This window comes from Haliotis cracherodii, unplaced genomic scaffold (assembly GCF_022045235.1).
Source record: "Haliotis cracherodii isolate W230 unplaced genomic scaffold, xgHalCrac1.p SCAF_9, whole genome shotgun sequence".
Taxonomy (NCBI): domain Eukaryota; kingdom Metazoa; phylum Mollusca; class Gastropoda; order Lepetellida; family Haliotidae; genus Haliotis; species Haliotis cracherodii.
Genome location: NW_027266343.1, coordinates 8,746,072 through 8,761,635, shown reverse-complemented (window position 1 = coordinate 8,761,635; position 15,564 = coordinate 8,746,072). Strand labels below are relative to the sequence as shown.

The 15,564-nt window shown below is 37.9% G+C and overlaps 1 protein-coding gene across 1 annotated transcript; it reads left to right on the top strand.

Moving 5' to 3' along the window:
- The first annotated feature begins 7,127 nt into the window (after positions 1 to 7,127).
- On the top strand, positions 7,128 to 13,567 carry LOC139451686 (coiled-coil domain-containing protein 1-like). The gene is made up of 4 exons (XM_071233005.1): positions 7,128 to 7,350; positions 9,002 to 9,348; positions 9,426 to 9,671; positions 13,442 to 13,567. Exons 1-4 carry the CDS (start codon positions 7,128 to 7,130, stop codon positions 13,565 to 13,567), a joined length of 942 nt encoding a protein of 313 aa, XP_071089106.1.
- Positions 13,568 to 15,564: the final 1,997 nt, after the last annotated feature.

Here is a 15,564-nt window from a genome sequence, read left to right as displayed (position 1 = left end):
TTATTTTTTTAACATTCTGAATAAAAGTAATAAAAAAATCATATTTAACAAACCTACACATTACCAAATACAAAATTCTATAACCCTTTCTAGACTTCGTTTCAATTAACCTGGATCATTCAACTCGCTCGCGAAGGTCGTACACGACTTTAAAGTGAATACATCTACAGTGTACAAGTAACTTTTAACTGTATCATATATATATATATACTCATGATAAGCAATTATTTTCGTTCCTAATTCGAATGAGCACATTCTGAGGCTAAATCTGCAAAAGGACAGACAAAATATTTCTTTGTACAATGCAAACGATACAAACGTAGCGGCTGATAATAGAGACAATGATTGAATAATCTGCAATATATCATTTGTTCTTGTTCAATCTATTGTACATATTGAAGTGATTGTAGAGTTTCAAGGAGTACTAAAATGTTGTGGTATTATGAATGAATTTAGAATATGAATAGCGAAAAACAGTCACCATATTGGATGTACATGTATAACTTGTCTTCCAACACCACGCTTGTGCCGAGGCCCGTGCGCATAAAACTAATCGGTCCCATAAAAGGAGCAAATAGCTTCGCAGATATCCCGCTGAACTTGCTATGGTTCACTCCCAATTGTCAGACGACCTAATCATCAGACAGACCAGTCAAGTGTGACCAGTGTACCTGTCAGGTTTTACCTCCTAATTACTGAGCTGCCCAATACTGTCATACTGTGGGCAGAGTAAGCTACTCCAACTCGTTGAGTGATACAGATTTTAACCAGATTATGATTGTGTTTGTAAGTTGCGTTTAATCTGTGTCAGTTGTTTTATTAGGCAAGACCAGGGGTAGTTTTTTCAATGAAACCTTTTAGCCGTTGAGTTTGTTTTACATTCATTTCATTAAATACATTGTTAGGTAGAATAATAACACGTTATATAGATTAGACATCTCCCTAACCTGAGTATAATCTCACATGAACTCTAAGTACCGTACTATATTACTCTGAGGAGACATTGAGCGAAATACGCATCAGTCGGAAAGCGCACGTTAAATCTCCAAAGTAAGTAAGTAAGTGAGTATAACTTTTAAGTTGGCATTGTATGCTGTCAGAATGACTTTACACAAATCCCTGCGTCAATGGACCCGTGAAGATCCGGGGTAGAACAGATCTTCAACAACCCATTCTTGGCGTAAAAGGGCGACAGCGCTTTTCGTTAGAGGCGACTACCGGGATCGGGTGGTCAGGCTCGCTGACTTGGTTGATGCATGTCATCGTATCCCAATTGCGTGGATCGTTGCACATGATGTCAATCACTAGATTGTCTGGTCCAGACTCGATTATTTACAGACCGCCGTCATACAGCTGAAATATTGCTAAGTGCGGCGTTATACAACTAACAAACAAACAAAACTTTGAGGAATTCACAACAATCACTATGACGATGTTTGCATATCTTGCAATCAACCTGAATCCAGTTACTGGAATGTCAAACCCGGGCTTGGTTAAAACAAGAATTGCAGTTAGATCCGCTATATGTTGTAGATCTCCTGTAGTCAAGAGATACAATAGCGAGGCAGAACTATGTCAATTTATGATGGGCAGACAACTACTCGAACATATATAAACAGAGCTGCCAAAGATAAAAATGAAATCATAGCATGTACGAAAATAGAAATCATATCAACACAAAAAGAGAAAGTGTATGAGTACTAAAACTTGCAATAGATATGTGTACCCTACGTCCACACATGAGTCCCATTCGACAGTCTACAACACACGAATAACTGTCTACCAGTTTGGGTACCCCTTCTGTTCAGGCAACTTATTTAGTTCAATAATTTTGTATTAAAATCTTTTTCAATTTGTTTTCACCAGTTTCCCTATCCCATGCATGTTTATGTTGCTACATCTTATTGCTCATGTTTCCAAGTATTGTACAACACTTAAAGGGCAAGTTCACACGGAAATGAACCTTTTTTTCTTTTACTTTTTCCACATTAAAAGTGTTAACATAGAAGTGTCATAGACAAAAATATAAAAACATCATATTTAATTAACATATTTTTTGCACTAAAACGATTTATATTTTTCACATTTTCCAAGTGTTCTATTTCCATAACAAAAACACCATGGCTTATGTCCCTTGCAATATGACGTCATTGGTGCCAATTGATAAACATTATGACGTCATCATGCTTTGTTAGAGCCGCTTCACGTGGTGTAGGTACAGTTTTGTGATTCTAGCATCTCAGATGCCAGCCAGAATTGTGTTATGCTGAGTCACCACTGCGCCGGAGTGTGTCGTAGACCATGTTGTTTTACCGCAAACTGGTCCTTGATATCTTTTGCGTTGAGAATAGACAGGGACCCAGTTGAATTGGTACCAATTACGTCATAATCTAAGGGGGATAACTCAGGCCTATTTCGCTCGTAAAACGAAGGCCTCATAACGGCATATCACTTTCACACTATTGTGAGCTTCCTACTTTCACTGTGAAAAAAAATGAGTGTATATTTTCAAACACAGATACTAACTAATTCTAAAATTGCGTTTTGTTTAGAAAAAGAAAGAAAGTGATTTTTGCGTGTACACTTCCCCTTTAAGTGTTTCTCCTTCTTAATCTAACGTTCTAACATTTCAGGTCATTACCACCATCTAATACACAAGAGATGATACCAAGACATATTAGCTACAACAATTGTAAAAATGTTTCGCAGGAGGACGCAGACTAAAGACGTGCTTGTCTGAGATGTAAAGTCACTTTCCCTGAAAAGTAACTGTCTTCATATTATTAGACACATCGACAACAGTCTAAAACTATGTCTTTTGAAATTAACATTTGGTATTCTTACTAGAAGATATTACTTAACATTTAAAACTTGCACGTAGGTACTAATCAAATGGTTTAACCATACTGGTGTTAACATACACATAAATAGGTGTTTTGATGGTTATTTTTCCTATTATTTTGTACTAAAAATAGTCAGCCATTTGGTAACTTACGATCTTAATAAGCACATATAACGTTAATATATGGTGTCCAACAAAATTGACAGTTCCTTGGCTGCTGGGATAAGAAAGGATGATGTTACAATGTTTTACTTAGATACTTTCATACATGTTTTAATGTACATACGATGTCTCATAAGCCTGTAAAGGCTGGGTGCAATAAAGTTGATAATTGTTTGTATTGTATATGTTATTTGCACGTGACATCTTAATGAAATATTTTCTCTCTCTCTCTCTCTCTCTCTCTCTCTCTCTCTCTCTCTCTCTGATACTTTTATTCGGTTTTATGGTCTATGCGGTCTTACAATTGATTTTATTAGTCTTTAAATCTTATATCCAGTAAATATTTTCACAAACAGGGCTGTAAGCTGATATAAGGAATGTAACATCCAGTTGAGGACTGAATACGACGCACATTAGTTGTAATGACATTTGTGCAATTTTGAATAAGCCGTTAATATGCCAGTTGTGAGAGGGATGATAGTATGGTAGCTGTAGCAGACAGATTGATAGTCGTTGTTACGTGAGTCACTAGGTTATTAATACCGTATTGGCCTTGTTGATTGTTACTATACTTTGAGGATTTCTGTGGCCAGTGGCGGACGTAATTCAAACTTCTTCCACACTGACACCGCATCAAATATATTTGTGTACCGATTACATAACTCTTACTGACAGGGTGGGGTGGTAGTTCACGCGAAACGTAAGACACTGTGTAAATTGAGCGGCTCCTTTGATATCGCCTCACAACATACTTTTAATGAATGATCGATTAAAGCGGAGGAAATACAAGATTCGTTCTCGTTGAATATATATATATATATATATATATATATATATATCAAGGCACCAATTCATCTTTCATAAACTTTTTGTGTCTTTGTGCTTAATATATCCACATATCAACGAAAATATGTAATACATGTATCCACCAAAAATATACATGTACAGGCTAGGTATTTGCCCACAGCAACACATGCTTAACTGTTTATTCACGCGTGGTGTGGCAGATTGTAATTGACCGAGAGCAGGTATTGTAGAATCACCTGTAAATAAGGCTGACACTGTAATTAGATACAACGTCCTAATGAGAATATGAGAATTATCATAAGAAGGGTGTTGCGTTTTTCTTAACTATTACCATTTTCATCCCAAAAGTGACAATGCCTGAAAAGTTGCTTTAGTGTCACAATATTCACTCACGTTTTCCTTAATCGCATTGAAACATAATTCCCACTGGTCAGTTCGACACCGCATGTAATTAAATAATTATTTTGAGATGTCGTTAGAATGTGAGATATGCAGCCAGACGTTATGTAATAAAAGACGAATAGGTTTTTTTCCATTAAAATACGCGCACGCGTACCTGTATATTGCATACCTAGTGTCACTTAATTTCCCAGTGTGATGTATCAACGAGACATAAAATGGGAAATGAAATAGAAACTAACTAAACTTTAATGTGTTGGAAAATAACTCCAATGAATTGGAGTACACGCGCATGAATTCGTATGATAAACTGTCAAAACGTTTTGAGAGGTAAGGCCAGGTTCATTAAAGATCGTAACTATATGTAAAACAGGTGAACTTTGTAAAACTTCTATAAAGGAAACATCCAACCAAAGTCCCTTTTAAAATAGTTATGTAATGATATAATATAAAGTATATTTCACATGATACAATATACTTTGCACACAGTTAGTTGATGCTTTAAAGGGACTGACGAAAACATGGGCGAAATATTTTAATAACGCCGTAAAATAGTTGAATTAAGCTAAAATGAGTTGAATCATGTGTCATGCTTATAACATCTTTATCTATTTGCGAATCTATAACTGTTGAGCAAAGGAAAATATTCTCGCCGATGGGCCAAACTTTCTCGTTCAGGGGCGAAATATTTTAATAACGCCGTAAAATAGTTGAATTAAGTTAAAATGTGTTAAGTTTTGTGTCAAGATACTTGAAAAATATACATATATGTATTTGCGAAACAAAAACAATGAGTTTTGAGTAAAGGAAAATATTCTCGCCCATGGGCCAAACTTTTTTCTCGCCCATAGGCGAAATATTTCAATATCGCTATGAAATAGTTGAATTAACTTTAAATGAGGTAAATGGGCGACATAGTGTAAATATTGAGTTTTTGAACAATTTGTTTTTAATTTTTTCTTCCTTGGTATGTTCCCATGAAAACAGCATGTTTATTTTTGTAAATACCTTTGACCGAGACTGGGCAAAGACCGTAGAGTAGACTTTTGGGTTTCCAGAATTAAAATGGGACGTGTTAGTTACTATTATACATTCATCAACTGTAACAATCTCAACTATCACGAATCAAGAACATGTCATTATATGCTGAACCGCAAAAGAAACGTCATCCAAGTAACAAACGCATGAAAAGTTGTCATTTAAATATCTGAGTAATTTTTGTCAAAGTTTCTAAAATTTAACTTTACCTTGTCCGGAAAAATGAAATTTGATGATAAAAAAACAAAGCAGATGACAATAAAACCGATCGCCCAAACGCAATGACGGAAGTTGACCATCATCAATCAGCCATGATGACGGAACAATGGTTTGCCCCCCCCCACACACAGTGCACTGTCACTCCAAGAGTTATTGCTTCTTCAATCATTGACATCTGTGACGACAACGATCTACACTATTCATGTTCAAGACTTTGGTATAAATATAATCGAAAATTGTCAATGCTATCATATCTTTGGTGTTCCATCGTTGAAGACACACATCTGAAGGTAAGCAGAATCAGCTTGATGTGAGATAAACTAAGTCAACTGGCATGTCTATTTGCAAGTATTTCAAAACCAGAGTTTTGAAGTGATGAAGAAATACTTTAGACAAGGAACTGGACATGTTACAAATCAAGAACAATAGAGCTTACAATTTACATGTATAGAAGAATATCCGTAATGGTATTTGTAAAGTGTAACAATTTAAAAAGTAATGGTATTATAGGAATCCTTATTCAATGAAAATTACGGAAAAAAATGTTTGTACCAATCCTCAATAGTTCTTTTCCTTCTGTATTAAGACCAGTCTACAAGTATAGTCTCGGTTCTTAGAGCCTCCGTCTATGTTGATCTGAACGACGACACGTATACGGCTCATCCTTAAAGAGGACTGAACTATTTAAACAACACTCTACGGCCATTTCGTTTTGACTCTGTAATGTTTTGACATCGCTCGTCCGTCGTTTATACCAACCTTTGACTATGATTTAGAAATACACCCATGTTTGAAGGTGGCTAAAATGAAACAAACAAGAAATGGTTATTCAGTGGTGATGTATTTTGTACGTATATCGTAGTTGTGTTCTTGGCCTTCAGCTTGCAGTGCTTCGTTCTCTGTGTTCAGCCCAGTAAGGTTTAGATAACGTTTATAATATTTTGGTCAAATTTTCAAGTACATATTTTCTTTTTCCGGCAGTTTATTTTGGCACGTTCAAAAACGAAAACGAATGTTAAAAATATGTATGAAGGCAGCTTATTTGGATGTAGAATTTTATTGCGTGGTATCTGTTCCATTTCGATCAGGTAAATCAAATTTAATTGTCTTGTTTCAATATGTTATTGCCTATGTTCATGGGAATTACACTTTTTATTTTTTTTACACTTACTGTTATCCCGTGTATAGTAATGTCCATGCAAATTTATAATGTGACTATTTCAGAAGGGAAACACGGTTCCTTATCCTACCTCGTGCTTTTACCCGTGAAGATCTGGGATAGAAACGGTCTTCAGGAACCCATGCTTGTCGTAAGAGGCGACTATGTTTGTCCTAAGAAGCGACTAACGGGATCGGGCGGTCAGATTTGCCGACACTGCATGTCATTGTATCCCCATTGTGTAGATCGATGCTCATGGTGTTAATCACTGGATTGTCTGGTCCAGACTCGATTATTTACAGATCGCTGTCATATAGCTGAAATATTGATGAGTGCGGCGCTAAATAACATACAAACCTCGTCCTTCACATTCATTGTGGAGTCACATACTCATCATTATCGGTGACCTTCTTCTTTCTCAGATCAAACATATTACCAACCATGCAATCAACAGTGATTGTCGCCCTTTGTCTGATTGCCTTGACTACATGTGATGCCTTCATGGGTTTCCGCCGTCCCATGTTGCACCGCGGGATTGGGCGTCGTGGCATGGGTAGATTCCACGGTGGCGGCGGTGGCTACTACGGTGGCTACGGCGGTTATGACGGATATGACGGCTACGACAACGGATATGGCCGAATGGGAGGCCCAGGACGATATGGTGGCTATGACAACGATAATTATGGAGACTACGGCCGTGACTCCCCTGATTTCGGCGACTACGGTATGCCCACATTCACCTGTATCTTTTGTTTTGCTGAAGCAAAAAACTTCCAACTTATAAATTAAAGATATTGCTATTCGATTTGCAGGTTTTGGTCCCTGACTATGTTTTCTTGGTTTATCAGCACCATACCCGACCTGAGAAGTATCAACAATCCCAATATTTATTCAAAGAAGTAACGGTATTCTTTGGTAATGTTTAGATGTTCACTCTTGATAGTCATGATCATCGCTGTGTACGACTCTGGTCGCTATATCAATGTAGCAGCCAAAATGACCCTACTTACACTACACATTTTCACTTATGGATGTCGGGACCTAAACTGAAAAATGTCCCAAGACGATGAAGGATCGTCCATACTTGGTTATGTACCAGACGTGTGCTGCCATAAGTTTCACAGTCTTCTTATACCAATATTTTTCACTTAAATGCAACACTATTTATACTATATTGCCGTATTCGTAATTTATTATTTTCATTTATCAATAGGACGAGGAAGACGAGGGGGTTATTACTGAGCAGCAATGATGGCTTGGAAACTTTGTCCCCAGCTGTTTGTTGGACGTTTGCAGCTGACATGCCTCTAGAATATGCCAGCATCCCTGAAAGGCAACCCTGTCCGCTGTCCCACAAGCAATAACACATCCACTTTACCTGGTCATGTATTGATGACACATCACATATTTTTTCCATGTTTTTTTCTTTTATTTCATTTTTAAACAATAAAACAGAAAAAAACTTTGCCAGTGTTGTTTTTGACAATGTTTATATCACAGTGTTATAGAAGGAGGACATTGTCGCGTTGTCGCCCTTACAAAAAGAGGTAAAAAGTGTCAAAATCAACCAAAGCGCGACAGTGCGGAAATGCGACAACGTGACATTTTGCTCATTGTCACGTTGTCACGCTGTCGAGCTTTGTATATTTGGTAGTTTTATCAAGGAGCTTCAATGCGACATTGTTCAAGGTCAAAATATGTCGCATTGCCGCGCTTTTGTTAACTTTGATACTTTTTGCTTGATTTTGTAAGGGCAAGAACGCGACAGGTTTGCGTGCAGTAGAGACAGGATTCCATGTTCATGTGTACATGTCTATTGGATGATGTATAGACAAGTATGGAACAATGAACAATGACGAAAAGATTTGATCTGACATGAATTCGCCTGCACATTGATACCGTGTTCATCTGTCGGTACTGCTCCCAGTGTCACAGTACAAATTGAATAGTTTGGGATTGGATCACGATGCTGGTTATATATAAGACGGATAAGTGGTTGAGGGTCGGCATCGATTTCAGTGAGGTTCACACCATCATAGTCTGCTCGAGTGTTTTCTACACGACATTGGTAGCGGCGCAGTTAATACTGTTACAGACACACCATTCGGAACAAAACAGTACGCTGTAGCGAAGCACTATTTCTTATGTCGTGTTACAAGTCTGGCTGAAGCTGACGCATTTTGGTAACTTTCAAGATGTACGAATATGTATGACGTTGTTGGGAAGAGTCTAGATCAGGATGGTGATGTTAATGGCAAGAGTCCATATAAGGAAAGTGATGACGTTGTTGGGAAGAATCCAGATAAGGAAAGTGATGACGTTGTTGGCAAGAGACCAGGTTTAGGAAAGTGATGACGGTGTTGGCAAAAGTCCAGATAAGGAAAGTGAAGGCGCTGTTGATGAGAATCAAGATAAGGATAGTGATGATGTTGTTGGTAAGAATCATGCTAAGTATAGTGATGCCATTGTTAGTGAGAATGTAGATAAGGATAGTGATGACGTTGTTGATGAGAATCAAGATAAGGATGGTGATGACGTTGTTGGTAAGAATCAAGATAAGGATGGTGATGACGTTGTTGATGAGAATCAAGATAAGGAAGGTGATGACGTTGTTGATGAGAATCAAGATAAGGAAGGTGATGACGTTGTTGGTAAGAATCAAGATAAGGATGGTGATGACATTGTTGGTGAGAGTCCAGATAAGGATGTGATGACGTTGTTGGTAAGAATTAAGATAAGGATAGTGATGACGTTGTTGGCAAGAGGCCAGATTAAGATGGTGATGACATTGTTGGCAAGAGTCCAGATAAGAATGGTGATGACGTTGTTGATAAGAATCAAGATAAGGTTAGTGATGATATTGTTGGTGAGAGTCCAGATAAGGATGGTAATGCCATTGTTGATGAGAATCAAGATAAGGATGGTGATGCCACTGTTGGTGAGAGTCCAGATAAGGATGGTGATGACATTGTTGATGAGAATCAAGATAATTATGGTGATGACGTTGTTGGTGAGAGTCCAGATAAGGATGTGATGACGTTGTTGGTAAGAATCAAGATAAGGATAGTGATGAGTTCTCCTGCCTTGCCACGGCGGCATGTATGCAACTGAGTCTTGATCAGGCTATCTGGTGATGTTCGTAGTTGTTAGATGGTGCATAATGGAAGTTCCCCTCGCACAAATTATTACATTAACAATATTAAATTCAGTGCCTACATACATGTATATTGCTCAAGGTCTATACATTCATATACATATGAAACATACCCTACTAAATAAATGGAGTTCATCACATTTTGACAAATAATATCACGTACAAACGAAAACACAATACGATCGATCTTTATGCATCAAAGGCTCAGTTTCAGGAGGTACCAGGATAGGCGTCCTCTGCACACCACCTGCTTTGTGTGAATGTAACACAGGGAACACAAAACGTGCATCGTCAAGATAACTACACTTTCAAAACAACCTGCGCAAAAACCAAGAAGCATATGGTCAATAGTGAGATTCATCCTTTCCAAACGACTGACGACTGACTTGGAAATGCTTTTCAAAGCTGAAATTGGAATTAGATGTATGTACCTAAAAGTAATGTCATGTCTCTACATGAAAACTTTGCGTCAATTAGTCGTCGAAGGGTCTACTTATCCTGAGTTCGAATCCCTTACCAGCGTAATCTTAGGTTGCCCTCCCATGGTAAGCTGGACAAACAATTCGATCATTTCATCAGTTGTGATTATGCTCCTTGTCCAGCGGCTTATATCAGCAATGTGAATGTTGCTGGGATATGTTAGTCGCAAAACTTCTCGTTTTCAAGTGTAATATATTTACTAATAATGCATAACGTAAAACACGTATGTACATATAATACATACATTCATCAACTGTAACAATCTCAACTATCACGAATATGTCTTTTTACTTTGACTCGTTATCACCTGATGCATGTTTCAGCAGACAGCAATGACGTGAAACACTGTCAATGCGGCTTTTGGGGATTACAGTTTAACCTTCTAGCGCACCACAGGCGGCTTAGGTTGTATACTCCCTAGGGAGGTGATAATGAAAACTACACATCCATTGACTGAGGTAATAATGCAGAGTGTCGAGCATTTGCGGTTGGAGTTTACACTTTACACGTACAACACTATTATTCATTATTACAAGTTGGTATCAATACATGAATGAGTGAGTTGGGTTTAACGCCGCTTTCAACAGTATTCCAGTTATATCACGGCGTGTCAGCTTAATGTGGGAGGAAAGCCCGAAGTGATGCAGGTCTCAGACGTTTACCACTTCGGTGAAACCCACGAGCTGACAAACCTAGAAACATAATCGGGGTGAACCGGGATTCGAACCCACAATCATAGGTTTCTGGCGTGCCCAAGGGACGCAACCCTGCAAAGCGAATCGGGGCGTCTTAGACGACTGGGCCTACTGTGCCCCCTCAAAACATGAGCAATAAAATGCGCACTACAATAAACGTCCAGAAAGCTGGTTTCCAGATTAACGGAGAATTGCTAACGACGTTAAACTGTATATCAGTTCCACATGACCCACGCATGGATGTCATATTTTTCTTGCAAGAGAAACAAAACAAGGAAATACGAGAATCATATGTTTGTCGAATAGATTATATTTACATCCATGCTCAATTATAAACAGAAAAAAAAGAGATGTATTGTTGTTGCTAATTTAAGACCAAGATGTCACGACTTTGGCTCATGTTCAGACACCAGGTGGAGCTGCAACTGATGATGGATCATGTTTTCGAATTCCATGGATGCATGAGTCCTTCAACATAACAACGTTTCATGTACTTGTTATTGATCATGACACACCAGATTCATTGCCATCAACTCCTTGTCATGTTCTGCGCATAATAGCTTCCAAATCATCTACCAATGTGTCACGTTTGGTGACATTGAATCATTATGCAATCATCTGACATATTAATGTATGCGTCACTGCACCTCATTTATTTCATCTGATATTACACAGCATTCTGTCTCTATGTAATCTACTTTAATGGAATAGTATACTTTGCTTTGTTCTTTGAATGAATTATGTAAGGTTCATCTCAATATCTGAATATTCATCATCTTGTGTGATGGTCAAAACATCTATATTACTATGTCATATTGTACATACAATATCTTGTACATACATACATCATTTTGAAGGACTGAGTGAATGTTGTTTAACTCGGCAATCACTAATCTTCTATCTATCAGTCCCAGACGAATATTCTGCGATCGTGGGGAGATTTGTAGAAGATACAACTTATCGTGGAATTGCAGAACAATTGTGGAATTGCAGAACAATCGTGGAATTGCAGAAAAATCGCGGAATCTACCTTTTGTTATCATTCAATACACTAATGTTCATTATTTACAAGCTTTCCTATCGATTTTTCTCCTACGAATGATGACTAAATATTTAACATGCGTTTCAAACATACAAAACATGAATCCTACGACAAAACGAAATTACAAATAAATAATTCTCACTTGTAAACATTCTTTTGGTATTATGACTATATAAGTTACGTTTACATCTAGCCATGATGAAATATCAATGACACTATGTATATTTACTGGCATCATTGTATGTCTTATCCAATGATAACTGTTTATAACAACAGTTTGTTGAATTATTTCGTTTCCGATTTAGATTCGTGTTTTTGCAAATGAGTTTGTACTAATATTTTAGGGGGAATTGGATATGTTTTTACTGCAGAATTTACCACAGAATATTGTAATATTAGCCTGCAAATACCGAACGTTTTACAAACACGAACAACGCTGTACGCAATCAGGATTCAATGAGACGTATTCAGCCAAATTACAGTCCGACTCGCGATGAAAACATTAATCCTTACGACCAAAAATAGGGCTCTGGTACCAATTCTAACCAGTTTTTCCAAGGGGTTCGTTTGTTAGGAAATTATGTTTTGGCTCAAAATATTAATGGTTTTGTTTCAGAAATGAATTATATGTATGTATGCGTGCATAAATGAATGCATGCATGTATGTATCCCACGATCAATGCAATTAAAAATATGTGCAATGTTATTCAAACTTATACTTTTCGTATTTCCAATACATGCTGGTAGGGGATAATAGTGAATGATCACGAGTTATGTCTATGCCAACTCACACACATTGCTGTCTGTGACCAGACTTTAATTCTATTACCAATCCTACCTATCAATTCACGGTTGATAGACACACATCCTGCTCACATAAGACCGGGACACACTGCGTTACATAATAGTACGGTCGGTATTACCTAATTCTACGGTCGGTATCACATATAAATACTTCGCCGCCTCGGCGTATTTTGATAACACATGAAGCCAGTGCAATATCAAGTAAGTCTCTTATTCATTGTCATTAATATACAAGGTCTATACTAGAAATGTAGCCACATCAATTCCGTTGCTGTGGATCATAAAGTGCTGATTTCGTCAATTGTAAGGTAGTCTGTCTACTGTTATACTTATCAACTTCTTTTTTTATTTCTTTAAAATAGTATTATAACAAAATTATATATAGAGCCACGAATTTATATGGAGTAGGACAGACCCATTTGGCCGGGACGAGCATTGCATTTTAACATTCAGACACAATCACTTCAAATAACGAATACAGAAGACAAATGTGGACTAGAGTGCATAGGGATCCGGGGAAAGATGAGACGAAGATTTATCTTCCCAAACTGGCTCCTGCAGGAGATATCCCTTGGGTGAGATCAAGCGATATCTATATTGTAGATATCGCTGCAATGAAATTGTACCACAATGCTTGCAGACCATTGTGATGTCATCGGTTATCATGACGTCAAACGACATCACTAATGGCTCTGCTACTGAAGTTGCCAGCAGTACTAAGACACTGCCTATTACTGTCTACAAAATGAAACAGTTGGAAGAATGATGTTTGATGATAAATTAAATCTCACACTCGTGTCTTTTAATTTGCTATCAAACACTCGTTGATGTATTTGATATCAAAAGGCACTCGGGTTAGACTCTCTATATAGAGATACACCTAAGGTGAGCTGAGGTGAAATGGGGTTTAACGTCGCGTCCAAGATTATTGCACTTATATAGCGACGTGCATTGACGTGTGTGTGTGTTGTGTGGCTGCTTGTAGTGTGTGTGTTGTGTGGCTGCTTGCACTAGTCCGGACTGATGCCGATTTATAGTGCCAGCTCACTGAGATACCGTGCCTCAGTTTAACACGAATATACAGACACAGTATACTGACTCCGAGCCGACCAGTCCTTGTTTTAGCCCCTTAATGCCTAGCGCCTGACAGGGTAACAACTAGTACCATCTTTTAACATCTTTTGGTATGGGAATCGAACCCCGTACCTTCCGCTCTCCGGGCGGACGCTCTACCACTAGACCACGGAGGCGGTCACACCAAAGCCAATTGCAGATACCTATCCCATTTGTTAAGATGATATTATGAATAATAGAAACTAATAGCAAAGGGAACACTTTTCTCGTTTCTGTGGCAATAGTATTTTTTATTAAGATCTATAAAATAATTAAATGAATTAATTTATGAATATCTGATGCACTGAATTCATTTCAATATTAAAACATAGTTCATTTTTATATCACGTGGTAAATTCACAGCTTTGTTTAACTTTTACAGATTTCGGGAAAATGAAAGGTCTGCTAATCCTTCTTGCGTGTGTCGTTGCCACGGCAACAGTTGATGGTTATGTTGTACCAGTGGTCCGTTACTTACGCCCCGTGATTTACCGTCCTCGGCCCGTCGTAAATAACTACAGCGCGGTTCAGCGAACTGTGAGGCCGAAATCCAACAGCTACAACCCCGTTTCCGGAGGTTCTGATGCTTTTGATTATGGTAAGTGTTCATCACTGACATGGGTTTCAAAGCTGCGTGAACAAAACTCACTTAATCTAAGCCTTTATTGTTGCTCAAATTATTGCTATTCAGCACAAACACTGATGGCATTTTCTCAACGTCAAACATATACATGTATGGACATCTTATGATGCAGTGAATTGCCATGAAGCATATTACTCTTTTGATATTTACGACGTTACTGACGGAAACTATAAGCGTAGTGAGAGACGAGGTTTTCGCTACTTCATGAAGTTTTTAACGAAGGACACCAGAATGGGTTTCATTGTACCCATGTTGGGAATTAACCCCCAGCTGTCATTCGGCGTGACGAGCGAACGCCTTAACCACTGGGCTACCCCTCCTTTATAGTAAATACTGGATTGTCTGGTCCATTCTCGATTATTTACAGACTACCGTCATGTAGCTGGAATATTGCCGAGTGCGGTGCTAAACAACAAACAAACAAACAAACAATAATATAATAAAAACTATCAGGAATTAATTGCATCTCATAAAAAAGACATTACAATGATCAATATAACAACATAGAGTTTTCCCCTTAAATGTAATTTACTGTTTTACACATAGGATGTATCCATTCCACGGAAACGATGATCGTGTACAGAATATACGTTATTTACTGCAGTTATATTTTTTATGGAAAATGGAAAGGGTAATTAGCCAGATTATTCAGTTTCATCTAAACCGTGAACAAAGTCATATATCGCTGTAAATGATATGGTCATAGAAGGTTGGTAAAATCAAATCAAGATCTGATGTGAGATAAGATAAAGAGACAAGTTGACTACGGGAGAATGAACACTTCCCTGAACGATATCCACTGAACATGGGGAAAATTAGCTGAACATTAATTGACGAACTATAGAAAAGTTTGCAGATGCCTGTAAATATTTGAGACTAGACAAAACCAGAAACTGAAAGCATTAGCAACGCCGACACGATCGGGACCGATGACTTGCTGTCGTCAATATCAGATAGCCTGACCAATCTATCCCACTTTACCTTCGTGTCCATAATCTAATCAGGAC

Bases quoted from the DNA above. Each gene is read 5' to 3' on its own strand.
- LOC139451686 (XM_071233005.1), top strand. From the start codon at position 7,128: ATGGGTTTCCGCCGTCCCATGTTGCACCGCGGGATTGGGCGTCGTGGC. The intron at 9,349-9,425 runs GTAAGAATTAAG...ATTGTTGGCAAG, and splicing joins AGGATGTGATGACGTTGTTG to AGTCCAGATAAGAATGGTGA. The intron at 9,672-13,441 runs GTAAGAATCAAG...CAATGCTTGCAG, and splicing joins AGGATGTGATGACGTTGTTG to ACCATTGTGATGTCATCGGT.